At 37.6% G+C, this 16,356-nt stretch overlaps 1 protein-coding gene across 2 annotated transcripts in view; it reads left to right on the forward strand.

The window, feature by feature from the left end:
• The first annotated feature begins 7,209 nt into the window (after window positions 1–7,209).
• LOC141387650 (uncharacterized) overlaps window positions 7,210–16,356 on the forward strand; it is a 105,001-nt gene continuing 95,854 nt past the window's right edge. The window contains exons 1-3 of one of the 2 annotated variants that reach the window (XM_073957613.1): window positions 7,210–7,452; window positions 11,687–12,321; window positions 12,395–12,477. In XM_073957613.1, coding sequence (XP_073813714.1) covers window positions 11,836–12,321; window positions 12,395–12,477 — 569 coding nt within the window. In that variant the 5' untranslated portion in view covers window positions 7,210–7,452; window positions 11,687–11,835. Of the gene's footprint in view, window positions 7,779–11,686; window positions 12,322–12,394; window positions 12,478–16,356 lie in introns of both variants that reach the window. The other variant, XM_073957614.1, reaches the window with a different exon arrangement.

The raw sequence follows: 16,356 nt of genomic DNA on the forward strand, positions 1-16,356 counted from the left end.
GAACGCCTAATTTCATGACATTTTTTAATGAAATTCTCTTTAGTGAGGACCGGGACTTATGAATTTAAAAGAGAGCGCGTAGCTAGGATGCACTCCATTTTGCTTCCACAGTACGCAGCTAGGATGCAGTCCATTTTCGATCCAAATCACGGCTTTTGATGTAGTGTTTTGGATTGAATTTAGATGCAGTCTAATGCTATGTTTAACAAAAAAACATTGTTCCACAACATCCCATACGGGACAAGGGAGACTTCTCTCATATCAATGAGTGCACCCCGATTCATATTTAGCTCAATGATATGGGACCTACTGTTTATCGCCGAGTCCGAACGGCGTGTCCTAAGACACCACTTATAGAGAAGTTTTTCAAGGCTGAAATACTCAGGAAATGTCGCCAACATTACTGAGGGGTATTTTGCCACCGTTGAAAAATGTTTGATGTTGCCTGGCCGGGGAATCGAACCACCGACCTTCTGCGTGCAAGGCGGGCGTGCATACCATTGCACCACGGTGGCACCCTATGCTATGTTTACATTTACGAAATCCACTCGATTTCATCTGTCAAATCCATAGGTTAAACGTCAAATGAAATCCAATGGATTTGAGATGAGATTTCATTTGACGTTTGAGCTATGGAATTGACAGATGAAATCGAGTGGATTTCGTAAATGTAAACTTAGCATAAAGATGCTATAAAATGCAAGCCATTGAATAATTAAAGCGCATTTATTATTTGTGTAAAATAAGAACTTTATTACATTAACACAAATTATAAAAACTCTTCATTAAATTTAATCGTGACTGAGTTTACTTCCTCTCCTCTGCATTTTATGCCACCGCAATTGATTTTGCTTCGTCATCCAAAGGGTTTTATACGTATTGTCCTCCCACTCCAGCTAATGCTTGGTTTACATTTACGAAGCCCACTCGATTTCAACTGTCAATTCCATAGCTCAAACGTCAAATGAAGAACCATCCGAAATACATTGGATTTCATTTGACGTTTAAGCAATGGAATTGACAGTTGAAATCGAGTGGATTTCGTAAATTTAAACTAATATGCCATTTAGATATGACATCATTAGCCGGATTTAGCCCATTATCAGGTTTTATTTGCTAAATCCAGCCAAAATCTACCAGATTTCCCATACAAAAATAAATCCTCCTATTGAGTGGATTTGTTTTAAATCTGGCATAAATCCTCGTATACAACTCTGTTTTTTGCAACATGTTGCTAGAAAAAACAAAAAGTTGCAAGCTGGCACAAGAAACAAGGTAGATGCATCGATGAATTGCTACACTAAAAATAATTTAAAATGTAAAAATTTGTAAACAAGGAGGAAAAATTAAATTTGTTTTGATGTACAAAGTTAATTTTAATCAACCAAGACTAATATTTATGATGTCTAAACGATAAAATAATTCGTTTATTTATTTTAGATGTTCAAACAGCGATAAAATAATTCTTTATTTGCTCTTTAGTTAGCATTAGTAGCATAATGTGCTAACATTTTACGTATTAAACAATAAATTTGTAATTTGACGTATGTTTTTTTAGACGAATTCAATTTACAAAAAATTCTTTTGACGTTTCAAATTCTTTCAGATGGGCTAATGCATCTACCTTGGTAATTGTGCTATGAACAAAAATCAGCTGACTGCCATTTAAATCCTCCAAAATGTATATCTAAATGCAATGAGATTTGTACTGGATTTATTAAATCCAGTCGAGGATTTATGGCTAGTCTAAATGAGCTATAAGCACAATTGTGTGTACTTCCTCCGTTCTCCATTTAATAGCTCATTTAGACTAGTCATAAATCCTCGACTGGATTTAATAAATCCAGTACAAAACTCATTGCATTTAGATATACATTTTGGAGGATTTAAATAGCAGTCAACTGATTTTTGTTCATAGCAAAATTACCAAGGTAGATGCATCAGCCCATATGAACGAATGTGTAACGTCAAAAGAATTTTTTTGTAAATTGAATTCGTCTCAAAAAACATACGTCAAATTACAAATTTATTGTTTAATACTGAAAATGTTAGCACATTATGCTACTAATGCTAACTAAAGAGCAAATAAATAATTATTTTATCGCAGTTTGCCCATCTAAAGTAAATAAACGAATTATTTTATCGTTTACCCCCAGTTTTTGTAACTTATTTTTGTTCGTTCGTCTATATTCGTAATAATTTAGGCATCCATAGTTCAGCCCACAGGCGATATACAGACTTAATTTTTCGGAGATAAGGTCCATATATAGCTAAGAAATCCTCATTTAAAAATCAGCGCTTTACATTTGCACTAAGTCGAATAAATTGATCTACAAAATTTGACAATTCGTGTGAGAAGATTAAATTTTTTTACAAAAACAGGGGGTTAGACATCGTAAATATTAGTCTTGGTTGATTAAAATCAACTTTGTATATCAAAACAAATTAAATTTTGCCGCCTTGTTTACAAATTTTTACATTTTAAATTATTTTTAGTGTAGCAATTCACCGATGCATCTACCTTGTTTCTTGTGCCAGCTTGCAACTTTTTGTATTTTCTAGCAACATGTTGCAAAAAACAGAGTTGTATACGAGGATTTATGCCAGATTTAAAACAAATCCACTCAATAGGAGGATTTATTTTGTATGGGAAATCTGGTAGATTTTGGCTGGATTTAGCAAATAAAACCTGATAATGCGCTAAATCCGGCTAATGGTGTCATATCTAAATGGCATATAATCTAAGCGCAACTGATTTTGCTTCGTCATCCTAAAGGGTGTTTATGTTGTACAGTCGGACCTCGATTATCCGTGATGGTCGGGACCGGAGGCATTACGGATAATCGATTTTCCCGGATAATGGAGGTAATGTTTTTATGCAGTTTTTGAACATATTTTTAAGTAAAAATGACATAATAATGTGCAATAATAATAAACTCGGTAATTTTGATTATATTTGTTAAGGTAATCCACCAAATTTTAGAAAGATACATACATAACATCATCATCAGATTCATCTTAATTGAATTTGTCCCGTGGGTTTTGTAATTTATGGTATTACAAATTGTGTAATGCGGGAGAATTTCCAGTTTTCTTTTGTTTGCCTTTTGTTTACTTAATCAAATTAATTGGAAACTGTGTTTTTCTCCCGGATAATGACGTTTATAACGAAAAATACAGGAAATGGAAAAATACCAACACTTCTTTTCTATCCCGGATAATGGAGGTTCCCGGATAATCGATTCACGGATAATCGAGGTTCAACTGTATTCCCATGACTAGTTCAGCTTTCGGCATGGACTCCACTCCATTAAAAATTTCCGTCTCGTAAATTATCACGAAATGTTCGCAACATTAATTTGTATTTTTTTTTTATTTTATAACAAATTCTTTGAAATATATTCACACTTGTTTCTCTTTTCAAGAAATTATAGCTCTGTTCCTTTACGCGCAAGAATCTTCAAGTTTTACCACTTTTTACTTGAAAAGCGTTCCTTTACTTCAAACACTGTACAATTCATATGGGAGCCGTTTACAAATTTTACTACTTTTGCCGGTTTTACCATTTTCAAAAGTAAAGGAACAGACCATATGTCGGCAGCGACGGGTAGGGATCAACCAATTGTTTTTGTTTTGTAGGGATCTCTAAAGCAACTGCTTATAAAATGTATCGAACGGAGTGCATTTTTCATAACTCTGTTGCACTATGTTTACATTTACGAAATCCACTCGATTTCATCTGTCAATTCCTTTGTGTATACGTCAAATGAAATCTCATCTGAAATCGATTGGATTTCATTTGACGTTTGAGCAATGGAATTGACAGTTGAAATCGAGTGGATTTCGTAAATGTAAACATAGTATTGGACTACATCGAAATATGTTGTGAAATCATAACTTCAATTACACAACTTCCAATTTTTTTGCTGGGTTTGCCCTCAATTTTTTCTTGTTTTTGGTGAAGCATACTCTCGGGCACACTTCAATTTTTAAAAGGAAAACAAACCTCCTTTTAATTTGTCTGACACTTATTATTAAAGGAAACATGTAAAAACAAAAAAACGGGTTATCTGTCCGATACCGACCAAAATTTAACTACAGAAAGAATGTAATAATGGGCCTAAGTATGTTTGGACGAAATGTGTTTCAGACAATTTGGAGTTGATTTAGCCATGTCCCTCCATCTGTCTGGCTGGAGCGCACGATAACACTCGAACGGATCAACCGATTCGGTCCAAAATTTGGCTTTCGTAACATTTTGTCCAAACTTAGTTTATATCGGTCCACTCCTTCCCGTAACCCCCAAAAAAGTTCGAAAATGTGCGGGAAATTTTTGCGCACGATAAATCTTGAAGCGAGTAACCGATTTCGTCCATACTTTGCACATCGTGAAATTTCTACCAGACTTAGATAAGGTTCCAACATGGACTCAATCGGTCCACTCCTTCGGGAACATCTCACACGAAATGTTGGAAAAGTTCAGTTTAGGACCAGGGGCTGGATTCTTGTTCTATGAAAATTTGAAATGAAAAATATTTCCTTTATTTTTTTCCATTTGACAGTTTTCTCCTTTATAAAAGTTTTCATTTCACATTTTCATGGAAACAGAATTGAGCCCCTGCTCTCGAATCGCTTTGATTTTTGTTTGTAGCAACCTGTATTCACTCGCCCCCATACGACGGTACAAGGTGACATGTCCATATTTCCTGAGAAGATAGCCTTAAAGGTGCAAAAAACCCCTATGACGCCGTGTGTAGTGGTTGGTGCGCAAGATAAATCTCGAGCGGATCTGCCGATTCGGTCAAAAATTTTGCCTTCGAAGATAAGCCCTATCGGTCTACTCCTTCAGGTACCTCCCCCACAAAAGTTCAAAAATGTTCGGAAAAATTGTGCGCACGATAACTCTTGAAGGGAGAGACCGATTTGGTCCATACTTTGCACATCCTAATATATCTACCAGATATAGATCATGTTCGAATATGGACTATATTTTTCCACTCCTTCACTTTAAGTCCAGCTCTCGAATCACTATGATTTATATTGATGCAACTTGCATTGGCTGCCTCAATTACGGCAGTAAAAGTTTTTCCAGGGGCAAGTACATAAATCTTGGGAAAACAGCCCGAAACGTGTAAAAATCCCTATGACACCATATGTCGTGGCCGGAGAGCTCGAACCATTATCCACACTTTAGATATCGTAATATTATGCTTGGTTTACATTCGGCGTCGTTTCGTGATTTCGCGCGGAATCAAGCAAAAATTATCATGATTTCGCATACAAAAACTTTGTTACAATGCTATTTTTTGTTGTGTTCTCGTACTTGTTTAATGTTAGTGCTAGAAAAAAGAGCGAATTGTCAAAAATTGCTTCCCCATACAAATTTCTTAAAAAATAGGGAAACGGAAAAATGACGGAAATTGCAAAAACTCCAGCAGAAATGTCAAAATCAACGTATCAGCGTATTCAGATGCCAATAAACAGACAGCAGAAAACAGGAGAAGAGGGTGTTACTCAGCGCTATTTTTGCTAGATTTCGCAGTACGGGAACGCATTTGTAGCACTAAACGGGAAAACTACTGCAAGTACTAATATTTTGCAGGTTCTGAACACAACTTTTATATATCAAAATTAATTATTATGATGTCTCAACGATAAAATAATTTTTTATATTTTCATTTGTTAGTATTATACAAAATTAATACGATATATAGATAATTTTTGAAATTAAGCGGTAAAGTTCTATATTGTTGTATGTTTTTGATGATTAATTCAATTTACAACAACTTGTTTTGAAAATTCATGTTCGATCAGCTGCTCATATGCATCTACCTTGATTATTGTGATATGTTTGAAATCAACAAAAAATAAGTGTAAACACCGGGGTGTATTTCAGAATTTCATGAAATCCAGTGAGTTTTGGAGCGTAATGCTAAGTTTACATTTACGAAATCCACTCGATTTCAACTGTCAATTCCATAGCTCAAACGTCAAATGAAATCTCATCTGAAATCCATTGGATTTCATTTGACGTTTATCCTATGGATTTGACAGTTGGAATCGAGTGGATTTCGCAAATGTAAACCAAGCATAAGTGTAAACTTGGTTCCGGGCCACACTAGCGTGAATTTCATTACAAAATTTCATGAAATTAGGTGTTCTTAAATCGAATTCCCCACTACAGCAATTTTATGATTTTACTATTCTACGGACGTCGATCTAGAGACGCATAATTTCATATCAAAATTTCAATGAAATTACGGCAGTGTGGCCCGGGACTTGGCATTAGATGAAATTCGAAGGTGGTGTTTATAGGTCCACTCCTTCCGGAACCTCCCCACAAAAGTTCGAAAATATTCGCTAAAATGGTACGAGCGATATCTCATAAACGATAATTTCCGAAATAAAGCGTTATGCTTGGTTTACATTCACGAAATCTACTCGATTTCAACTGTCAATTCCTTTGCGTATACGTCAACTGAAAACTCATCTGAAATGTATTGGATTTCATTTGACGTTTAAGCAATGAAATTGACAGTTGAAATCAAGTGCATTTCGTATATGTGAACCTAGCATAAGTTTACATTTACAAAATCTAGTGGATTTCATCTGTCAATTCCTTTGTATACGTCAAATGAAACCTCATCTGAAATGTATTGGATTTCATTTGACGTTTAAGTCCCGGGCCACACTAATGGGTAGTTTACACGATATGTTATTTTACATATGCGTTGTCACTTTGCGTATACATTTTGTATATAAAAAGTGACAACCCATATGTAAAATACATGTCGTGTAAAGTACCCATAAGAGTAATTTCACTGAAATTTTGACATGAAAGTAAAAGAAAATGTAAAATAAAACGGTATGTTTGTTTCATACGAATATTGAAACAAAGCAAAATTGCAGAACCCATGAAACCGTGTACACTAGTTTCTTGAAATTATGAATTTTTCCCAAAAAATGCAAAGTTTCACTCAAAATTCCATTGAAATTATTCTACAGTGGCCCGGGACTAAGCAATGAAATTAACAGTTGAAACAGAGTGGATTCCGGCAATGTAAACCTGGCATAAGAAATATATGGCAAAAATGCAAACCACATAGTAGATGTAAATGTAGCTTAACGTGTATCGCATTACTGCCATCTGTTGGTATTCTTAATGAACTAAAAACGTTTCTTTGACCGCCTAATCTGGCATCTCCATTTCATTTGACAAAATTCTCATTCTCTCTGTCTCAAAACAACGTTCTCAGTGCGAAACTGTCAAATCAGAATGGAAAAAAAATAGAATTTAACACGAAAAAATAAGAATAATAAGACAAAAATTCACGACATATTTTACTCAGTTAAAAAATTAAAAAAAAAAACTATTATATCGGAAATCGCGGCAAACTTGTATGCCGATAATGTGGTTTTACGCCACCTGTGAAAATTAATATTATCTAAAAGGTAAAACACAAATAATCATGAAAAGACTAAAAAACGTAAAATCATCGGACGGATAGTGGAGTGAGAAAAACATCGACAAAGTTGAGCAATCTAAAAGTTTTTTTCTTTTCATTGAAAAACAACAATAAAAACAATAAGAAAGAATTTGTGATATATTTGATATATTCTTCAGCAAATAGACTTTTTGTGGAAATTTATTTTATTGGAAATATTTTATATTCTGTGAGAAAGTGTAAAATAGAATAACAATTGGGGAACACACCACACACCTTCGTATTTGATTTTTATTAGTTGTTGTTGTTGTGTTCCGTGAATATTAAAAAAAGGTTTGTTGATTTGTGTTATATTTTATTTTTTATTATTGTTTTTGTGATTTGGCAAAAGCTGAAAACACAACACACTCGCCAGAAATAATTAAGAATAACCACCGCCACCACCTTAACAACTATAACAACAAAAAGCCCAACATAAATTATAACTAGAAGTTTTTTAATTTTGAACTATGGGATGAAGGAAGGTTAACTATAGAGCCAATTATCTTTGTTTCAATCAGGTTAGATTGAATTGAAATCAAATAAACTCAAAAACAAGTAGAAAATTAATGCCATTTTAGGCGGAAGTTTCGCTCTTCAAAACTTATTTGGCGTTTTTTAAATGATTTTAAAATCGATCGGATAATAAACAAATCGTTATAAACAAATTAAAAGAAACGTGATACCAGCTACTGATGTGAAATGTATAACCCAATATCGTTTCAATGCAAAAACGCGATGTGGACAAATTACTTACCCATGGAAGCGGTAAATATTTCTTGAAAGTTCATCTCGTCAGATGTGGAATTTTCGCAGTTATTATGGGAGTGTTGTTGTAACAGTATTTGATATGTTTGGGTCTATCTCCAGTTCTAGGAATGTAACCACAGATCTACTGGAGTTGAGTAGGCTCGACAGGACAGTTGAAAAGGTGCAGTGTGTCGTGCGGCCTGTGTCGCATGCTGGGCATATGTTTTCCATGGTATCATCACTCCTTGTCCTATAGGAGTTCAGACGGCTGCACCATCCCGAGCGTTGTTGAACGGTCGTGGCAGCTGACACTTCTCGGCTGCGATATATGGGGGAAGTTCTCCGAAGACCGCATTCACATGATAATCATTTATGGCACCAGTGACTGCATCCGTGCGAATGCCTTTTAAAGGTGCTTGATAGGCTTGTTGTGTTCTTTCTTGTAACGTTGAACCTCTCTTTCTAGACCATGAAGATCCTTCCTGAATTCACCACCCAATGGAGATTAGGATGGCTCTCACACGAGCAAGTACTGCAACAAAAGCATGCCTTACCGGTAGAATCTTTATCTCCTCATGTAGATGGTCCAATGAAGACATGAGGAGGCACCCTGTCGCGGTTCTCAAGGCGGTATTCTGACAGTTTTGAATATTTATACCCTACACCACTATGTGGTAAGGGGTATTATGTGTTAGTGCATTTGTATGTAACATACAAAAGGAAGCGAGATAGACCCATAGTTCCTTCTAGGGATATACATAGAATCACTTTCTGAGTCGATTTATGCTTGTCCGTCCGTCCGTCCGTTCGCAACATACAGGTCGCATTTGTTGACCGATTTCGCTGAAAATTGGGGAATACCATTTTTTTAGCCGTCGGAAGATCAAGTTCGAAGATTGGCTATATCGGTCCAAGTTTTGGTATAGCCCCCATATAACGGTACCTCCCGATTTAAGGTATTTTAAGGATCTTAGCCGCATTTGTTGCCCAAACCAGCTGAAATTTTACATTTGAGGTTCCCAATGGCCGCGAAATTGCTCCACTAAAAATTGTCAAGATAGGTCCACGGTTCGGTATAGTCCCCATATAACGATACCTCCCGATTTAAGGTATTTTATGGATCTTAGCCACATTTGTTGCCCAAACTAGCTGAAATTTTACATTTGAGGTTCTCAATGGCCGCGAAATTGCTCCACTAAAAATTGTCAAGATAGGTCCACGGTTCGGTATAGTCCCCATATAACGATACCTCCCGATTTAAGGTATTTTAGGGATCTTAGCCACATTTTTTGCTTGAACTAGCTGAAATTTTACATATGTGGTTCACAGTGGCCACGAAATTTCGCCACTTAAAATTGTTAAGATAGGTCCATGTTTTTTTGTAGCCCCCATATAACGGTACCTCCCGATTTTAGGTATTTTAACGATTTCCCCCAAATATGGCTCCAATTTGCCATTTGGAGTTTAATGAGTTCAAAAAATGTACTTTAATGTAATTCTCTTCTGGAATATTTTATAACCTAAAGGAAGACTAAATAACAAATTTCAGTCCTTCGGTGGGATATTGACGTCACAACCTTTAGAATTACGAAAATCGAAAGGTACGAACATTGGGGGCTATAGCGGGCCCGACCGACTTTGGTATTTTCCTACTGGTTTTCAATTGCGTTGCGCTTATATTCGCGAACCATACTGGCGCCGCATAGCTTACCACAGACCGACCTACGACAAGGTCTCTTTATCTGAACCCCAGTACTGCCTCTAGGACCTTGTTTCTACATCTAAGCTTGTTGCAGATAGGATGTGACCCCTAGAATTTTGGGGAGTTTGTGGTCGGAATTCTGTTACCATCGACCATGACATTCAACTCTGTTCTCACCTCTGCCGTCCATGTTGTGAATAGAGTGGTCGTAGATTAATTGGCGGATATTTGCATATTCCTCGCTTGGGAAAAGGTGGTAAAATCAGTCAAATAGCAGTTCAGCCTTTCGGAAATTATATCATCGACATAAGTTACGATCTCAATGCTGTCTGGAGGGGGCAGAATACAGGGGAGGTAGAGGTTAAACAGTTCCGGAGATATCACCCCACATTGGGGAACTCCATGTTTCACTATGAAATTTCCGGAGATTTGGGCCTCTGAAGTTACCTAATTTATAAGTCCGGCTACATAGAGAAAATTTAGTAAAGACAATTTTGTCCATAGGTGAAAGTGTCCCTGGCTCGGTATTTCTTATAAAGTTCCTGTAAAGTTAAATTAAAAAAAATTAATGTTGGCCTTCAAGATAGGAAAAGGGATTATGGAATTGACCTTGTATTCATTATCATTATCAGATATAGACTGACGCTACCACCAGTTCCTTGCCATTTCGACCGTTTCCTTGTAGTTAGGAGTAACTCCGTTCAATACGATGATACTGATCGACATCTTCAATGTGTACATTCCGATTTTCAGCAATCGTAGCATAATCCATCTGCTTCAGGGGAATAATAGAATTGTCCTTGGCGATATCAATGCTCATCACAGGATATGGCATTCCCAGCTTCCGAACGATCCACACGAAGCTCTTATTCCAAATCAGACCCAGCAAATGAATGAATTGTACAATTGTTCGCAGAAATAGTGGCCAAGTGGCTACATCTTGACTGGAAAGAGGTAGAAATAGATATATTAGTGAGTAAGTTAATATGGCTACAGGGTCTATGGAGCAAAAACAAGGGAGAAATACCATCTCATGTACACCACACAGCCAATGTCTTCTGGGTGACAGTCTAAAGCAACGGCAGAGAAGGTGCTCTATTGTTTTAGTCTCTTCCACATCCTCCAAAAACTCAATGTTGTTATGCTCCCACTTACTTATTGATGCCTCAGTGACCAGTAATGACCCCATATAGCCATTTTGATTTTTGATTTACGTAGTGAGAGAAGGCCAGGTACGTCTTGCCAAATAATTTTTTTCTGTACATAACTTACTGAGTTTTTGAGGAAGAAGCAAAGCGGTGCCTTGACACAGTCCTCCACCCGTAGGTCTCCTGCAGAGTGCCCTTTGTTCTCGATACTCTAAAAAGGTTCCCTCCTGCCGTCAAAGCCCTCATTACACAAGGCACCTATTCAACTGCCCGTCCGCATTCGCGAATCTAAATTCTACCGATTTGTGGCTACAGTCAACAGCTGCCGAATGCAAATGAACTGTTACATTCACAACACAAAACATTTGTTCAGTCTTCAGCTTAAAATTGAAGAATTTTTTAATATCATTCTACGTCATAATTAGTGGTCAAGAAAACTCCGTATAATGTGTAACGTCGTTTTATTTATCCAAAACACTAGGAAGTGCATAGATTTATTCGAAATATGTATATGTTGGGGTTTTTGAACTTTAAAAACAAATCAACAGCTAATTATTCATCATCATCTAGTCAAAACTTGTTTTCTGTTTTTATAATTCTAGCAAGCGGGTTGGTGCTCTGCTTCTCTTTGTCGGAAGTTGTGCTTCAGATATTAGTCAATGTTGTTGGCGCTGCAGTTGGCATTTTTGTCCAATAGAAACCTCACGTTAGCTTAGAAACGCAACAACAACGCCGACAATATTTGTTTATAATGTCGGAATCAACAGCAACGGATGCATCCCAACATCCTGGGGATGTATCAAGGGACTCTTCCAATTCGACAACAATGGAAAATCGTGAGGGTCAACATGAAACATCACCAACAGTAACATCCACAACAAGTGGCGGGGAAACTACAACAGTGACCAGCCAACAAGAGACCACAACAACATCAACAGTATCGTCGTCACCATCACCATCAACATCACAGCAACAACAACCTCAACAGCAAAATTCGTCGGAACCTCAACAACAAAATGCTGGCCAGCAGCAGCAGCAACAACAACAAAATCCAGCTCAACAACAAGCACCACCACAACAGCAAGCAGCTGGCGCCGGCGCTGCTGCTGTAGAAATTGATGTCAATCAAATAGCAAATGTAATTAGCGTTAGTTATTTAGCCGCCAATGGCTTAAATAATCAACGTAATCGTGGTGCCGCAGCTGGGGGTGTAATTGGAATTGGAGCACCTGGACAGGTATACTTTTTTTTTAAATTATTTTATTTCAAATACTAAAATTTCAAATTGGTTTTGTTTTATTTTCTTGCAGAACAATATTATGAACATGCGAAACCGTTTATTCCATGCTATTTACTTCAAAGTGGCACTAATTTATGCCCAAATGTTTCCCAAGTAAGTACCATGTTCAGCGTATACTAATTTAAGGTTAATTGAATATGTAAATATTTAAAAACAATCGAATTCAAATGTACATATACATATATTTTGCTTGTTGAATATTATTTAATTTCAAAACAAACGCAAGTGCCAAGTTCAGATTGCCGGCCAGATTGCATCCATGGCTAATGAGAAAAAATAGAATGTTTTAAATACTAAGTAGAATTTTTATACCCTCAGCCTTTAAGCTACAGAGTGTATATACATACACTTTGCTACGATGAAAATGTGCCTCATCGAAATAATGGTTTTGGACCATTTGACAATTTGAAGACGATATAGCCATGTCCGCCTGCCTGTCTGGCTGAATGGAGCGCAAGATAACTTTCGAACGGATCAACAGGTTTTCTTCTCATAATATTTTGTCCAAACTTAGATCAAGTTCGAAGATGGACCCTATTGATGCACTTCTTAGGGTACCTCCCCCACATAAGTTCCAATTTTTTTTTAAAAATGTTGATGTCGATTTGGTCAAAACTTTGAATGAATATATCTTCCAGACATAAATGAGCTTCGAATATGGACTACATCGGTCCACTGTTTCGGGTACCTCCCACACAAAATTTCATAATTTTTTGTACAAGTGCATTTTAGGAACACTTTTTGGATCGTCATTAAATTTTTTGCAGAATGTTGTGCTTGCGGCCCCTTTAAGGATGGTACAATGTTTTTATTGCGTAAGTCCATACTTCGTGAGATAATGTCCCAAAAGCTCTAAATAAGCAACAGGGTGTGCCTTAACCAAATTTAAATGGAAGTTGCTTACACCTGAGAAGTTTTTGCAGATTCTGAAACTACAATGCTCATAGATGAGAAATCTCAAGAAACAAAAAAATCGCCGGAGGGATTTTCAAATAAATCGCGATTTAAGTTCACATTTTTAGGGGTTCTTCATGTTTTCACGACTTTGCTTGGAAACCGCGAGTCCTATGTAAATGGGCCCAAGGAAAATATTGTAGCTGTGAAAATTCGCCACAAGATTGACCTTTATGATATTTTCGTAGGTTTTACCGTTTTTGAGATATAGAAGTTCAAATTGAGACAATGCACGCACTGACTGTATCCCCTCCTTATAAAACAATATCATGCTCAGTGCGCCTTAACTAACTTTTGATGAAAACCGCTTACACATGGGAAGATTTCGCTGATTCTGAAACAGCAATGTTCATAGATAAGAAAAATAAAAAAAATCAGAAAAAATCGCCGGAGGGATTTTTAAATAAATCGCAATCAAAATTCACAATTTTAGGGGTTTTTTAGGCTTTCGCGATTTTGCTTGGAAACCGCAAGTCGTACAGAAATGAGTCTAAAGAAAATGTTGTGGCTGTGAAAATTCTCTACAAGATTGTCCTTTAGGTTTTTTCATAGGTTTTACCATTTTTGAGATATAGAGATTCAGTTCGAAGTTTTAGGTTTTTATCTTAAGTCTTCAAGATTTTGCTTGGAAACCACAAGTCATATCAAAATGGGACTAAAGAAAATGTTGAAGCTCTGAAAATTCTCTACAAGATTGTATTTTTCCTAGGTTTTACCATTTTCAAGATATATAAGTTTAATTTGGGAAATTGCAGTCATGACATTGTTTTATAAGGAGGCGATAGAGTCAGCGCATTGTCTCAATTTGAACTTTTATATCTCAAAAACGGTAAAACCTACGAAAATATTATAAAGGTCAATCTTGTGGAGAATTTTCACAGCCATTTACATAGGAATCGCGGTTTCCAAGCAAAGTCGTGAAAACCTAAAGAACCCCTAATTATTATTTATTTAAAAATCCCTCCGGCGATTTTTTTTTTTTGTTTCTTGATATTTCTCATCTATGAGCATTCTAGTTTCAGAATCTGCAAAAACTACCCAGGTGTAAGCACCTTCCATTTAAAATTAGTTAAGGCGCACCGTGACAACCAACCCCAGAGTCAGCTGACACTGGAAGTTAACAGGTTGGTCGGCGAGCATAAGCTGAAAAAGTAGTTAAAACGCCTGAATAGTTGCAACATTGGAGACGGAATAAGTGAATTTTGGGCAACGTGACAGAGCGATGAGAAAAGTACTACATGGCATCAGATCTTTTCCTGTCAAGTATGAACCACCATAATTTAGAATGGATGATGATGCAAATGTTATCAGGAACGGAAAATCATCCAAAGCGTTGGGCACTGATGGAATCTCCATGGTAATGCTGAAGCAGCTGGCTGAGTCGTAAAGTTTTCAACCTGTCGCTAGCCATCCTCATTGTTCCCAAAGTCTGATAAATGGGCAGGGTGGTCCCACTACGGAAGCGGGGCAACTATGCCGGCAAAGACGAATTCAGGAATAAGAAGCCCAAGCCCCGTAGAGTGAAACAAAGAGTTCCCCAAGGTGGGATGATATCTCCGGAACTGCTTAACCTCTACCTATATTCCTGTTTTCTACCCCTTCCAGACGGCATTGAGATCGTAACGTATGCGGATGATTGTACGATCTTAGCGTCAGGTACTTTCCCTGATTTCATTTATTAAAGGCTGAACTCCTATTTGACCGATCTTACCAAATTTTTCCACGCGAGGGAGAGGAATATGCAAGTATCCGCCTCTAAATCTATGGCCACTCTGTTCACCACATGGAGGACAGAGAACAGAGTTGAATGTCATCATTCACATTCTATCTGCAACAAGCTTAGATGTAGGAAGGATAAAGAAACCTTGTTCCCCACATATAATGCGATAGGTCGGTCTGTGGTAAGCTATGCGGCGCCAGTATGGTCCGCGAATATATGTGCAACGCAATGGAAAAATATTCAATTCTGTCAGAATGCCGCTTTGAAAACCTCGTCAGGGTACCTCCTCATGTCTTCATTGGACCATCTACATGAGGAGACAAAGATTTTACCGGTATTGCATGCTTTTGTTGCAACACTTGCTCGGGCGAAAGCCATCCTAATTACCATTTGGTGGTGATGTGAGCAGGGATCTTCATGGTCTAGAAAGAGAGGTCCAACGTTACAAGAAAGAACCACAACAAGCCTATCAAGCACCTTTAAACAGCATTCACACGGATGCAGTCGCTGATGCCACAAACAACAACCTTGTGAATGCGGTACTCGTAGAACATCCCCCATCTTTGGCAGCTGAGGAGTGTCAGTTGTCACGACAAACCAGAGTAGTTTTGGCTCAAACTACGTTCGGAATGATGCAGCCGTCTAAATTCCTATAGGGCAAGAAGGATCGATGACACCGTGCAAAACATCTGCCCAGCATGCGGTACAGGCCTGCCGACGCACTGCACCTTTTCAACTGCCTGCCAAACCTACCTAACTCCAGTAGATCTGTGGTTAGATCACATAAAAGCAGCGCCATTCCTAGAACTGGAGATAGACCCAAATTAATAGAGCCAAATTAAGCAGGAAAACGAGCATACAAACATATCCATTCCATTCGAGGAATATGCAGATTTCCGCCACAAAATCTACAGCCACTCTGTTCACCACATGGACAGCGCAGTTTGGACGTGAGTTGAATGTCGTGGTCGACGGTAGCAGAATTCCGACCACAAACTGCCCTAAAATTTTAGGGGTCACATTCGACACTACATTCACGTCGTGCGCACACGCCACAGCTATCTGCGACAAGTTGAAAAGTAGGAACAAGGTCCTCAAGTCCCTGGCCGGCAGCACTTGGGGTGCAGATAAAGAAACCTTGTTGGCTACATATAACGCGATAGGTCGGTCTGTGGTAAGCTATGCGGCTCCAGTCTGGTCCCCGAGATTGTGTGATACGAACTGGAAAAAGATTCAAACTTGCCAAAATGCCGCCCTGAGAACAGCGACAGGGTGCCTCCTCAAATCTTCAGTGGACC

The sequence above is a fragment of the Musca autumnalis genome, unplaced genomic scaffold (genome assembly GCF_047663935.1).
Source record: "Musca autumnalis isolate F117 unplaced genomic scaffold, ASM4766393v1 scaffold_5, whole genome shotgun sequence".
NCBI lineage: Eukaryota > Metazoa > Arthropoda > Insecta > Diptera > Muscidae > Musca > Musca autumnalis.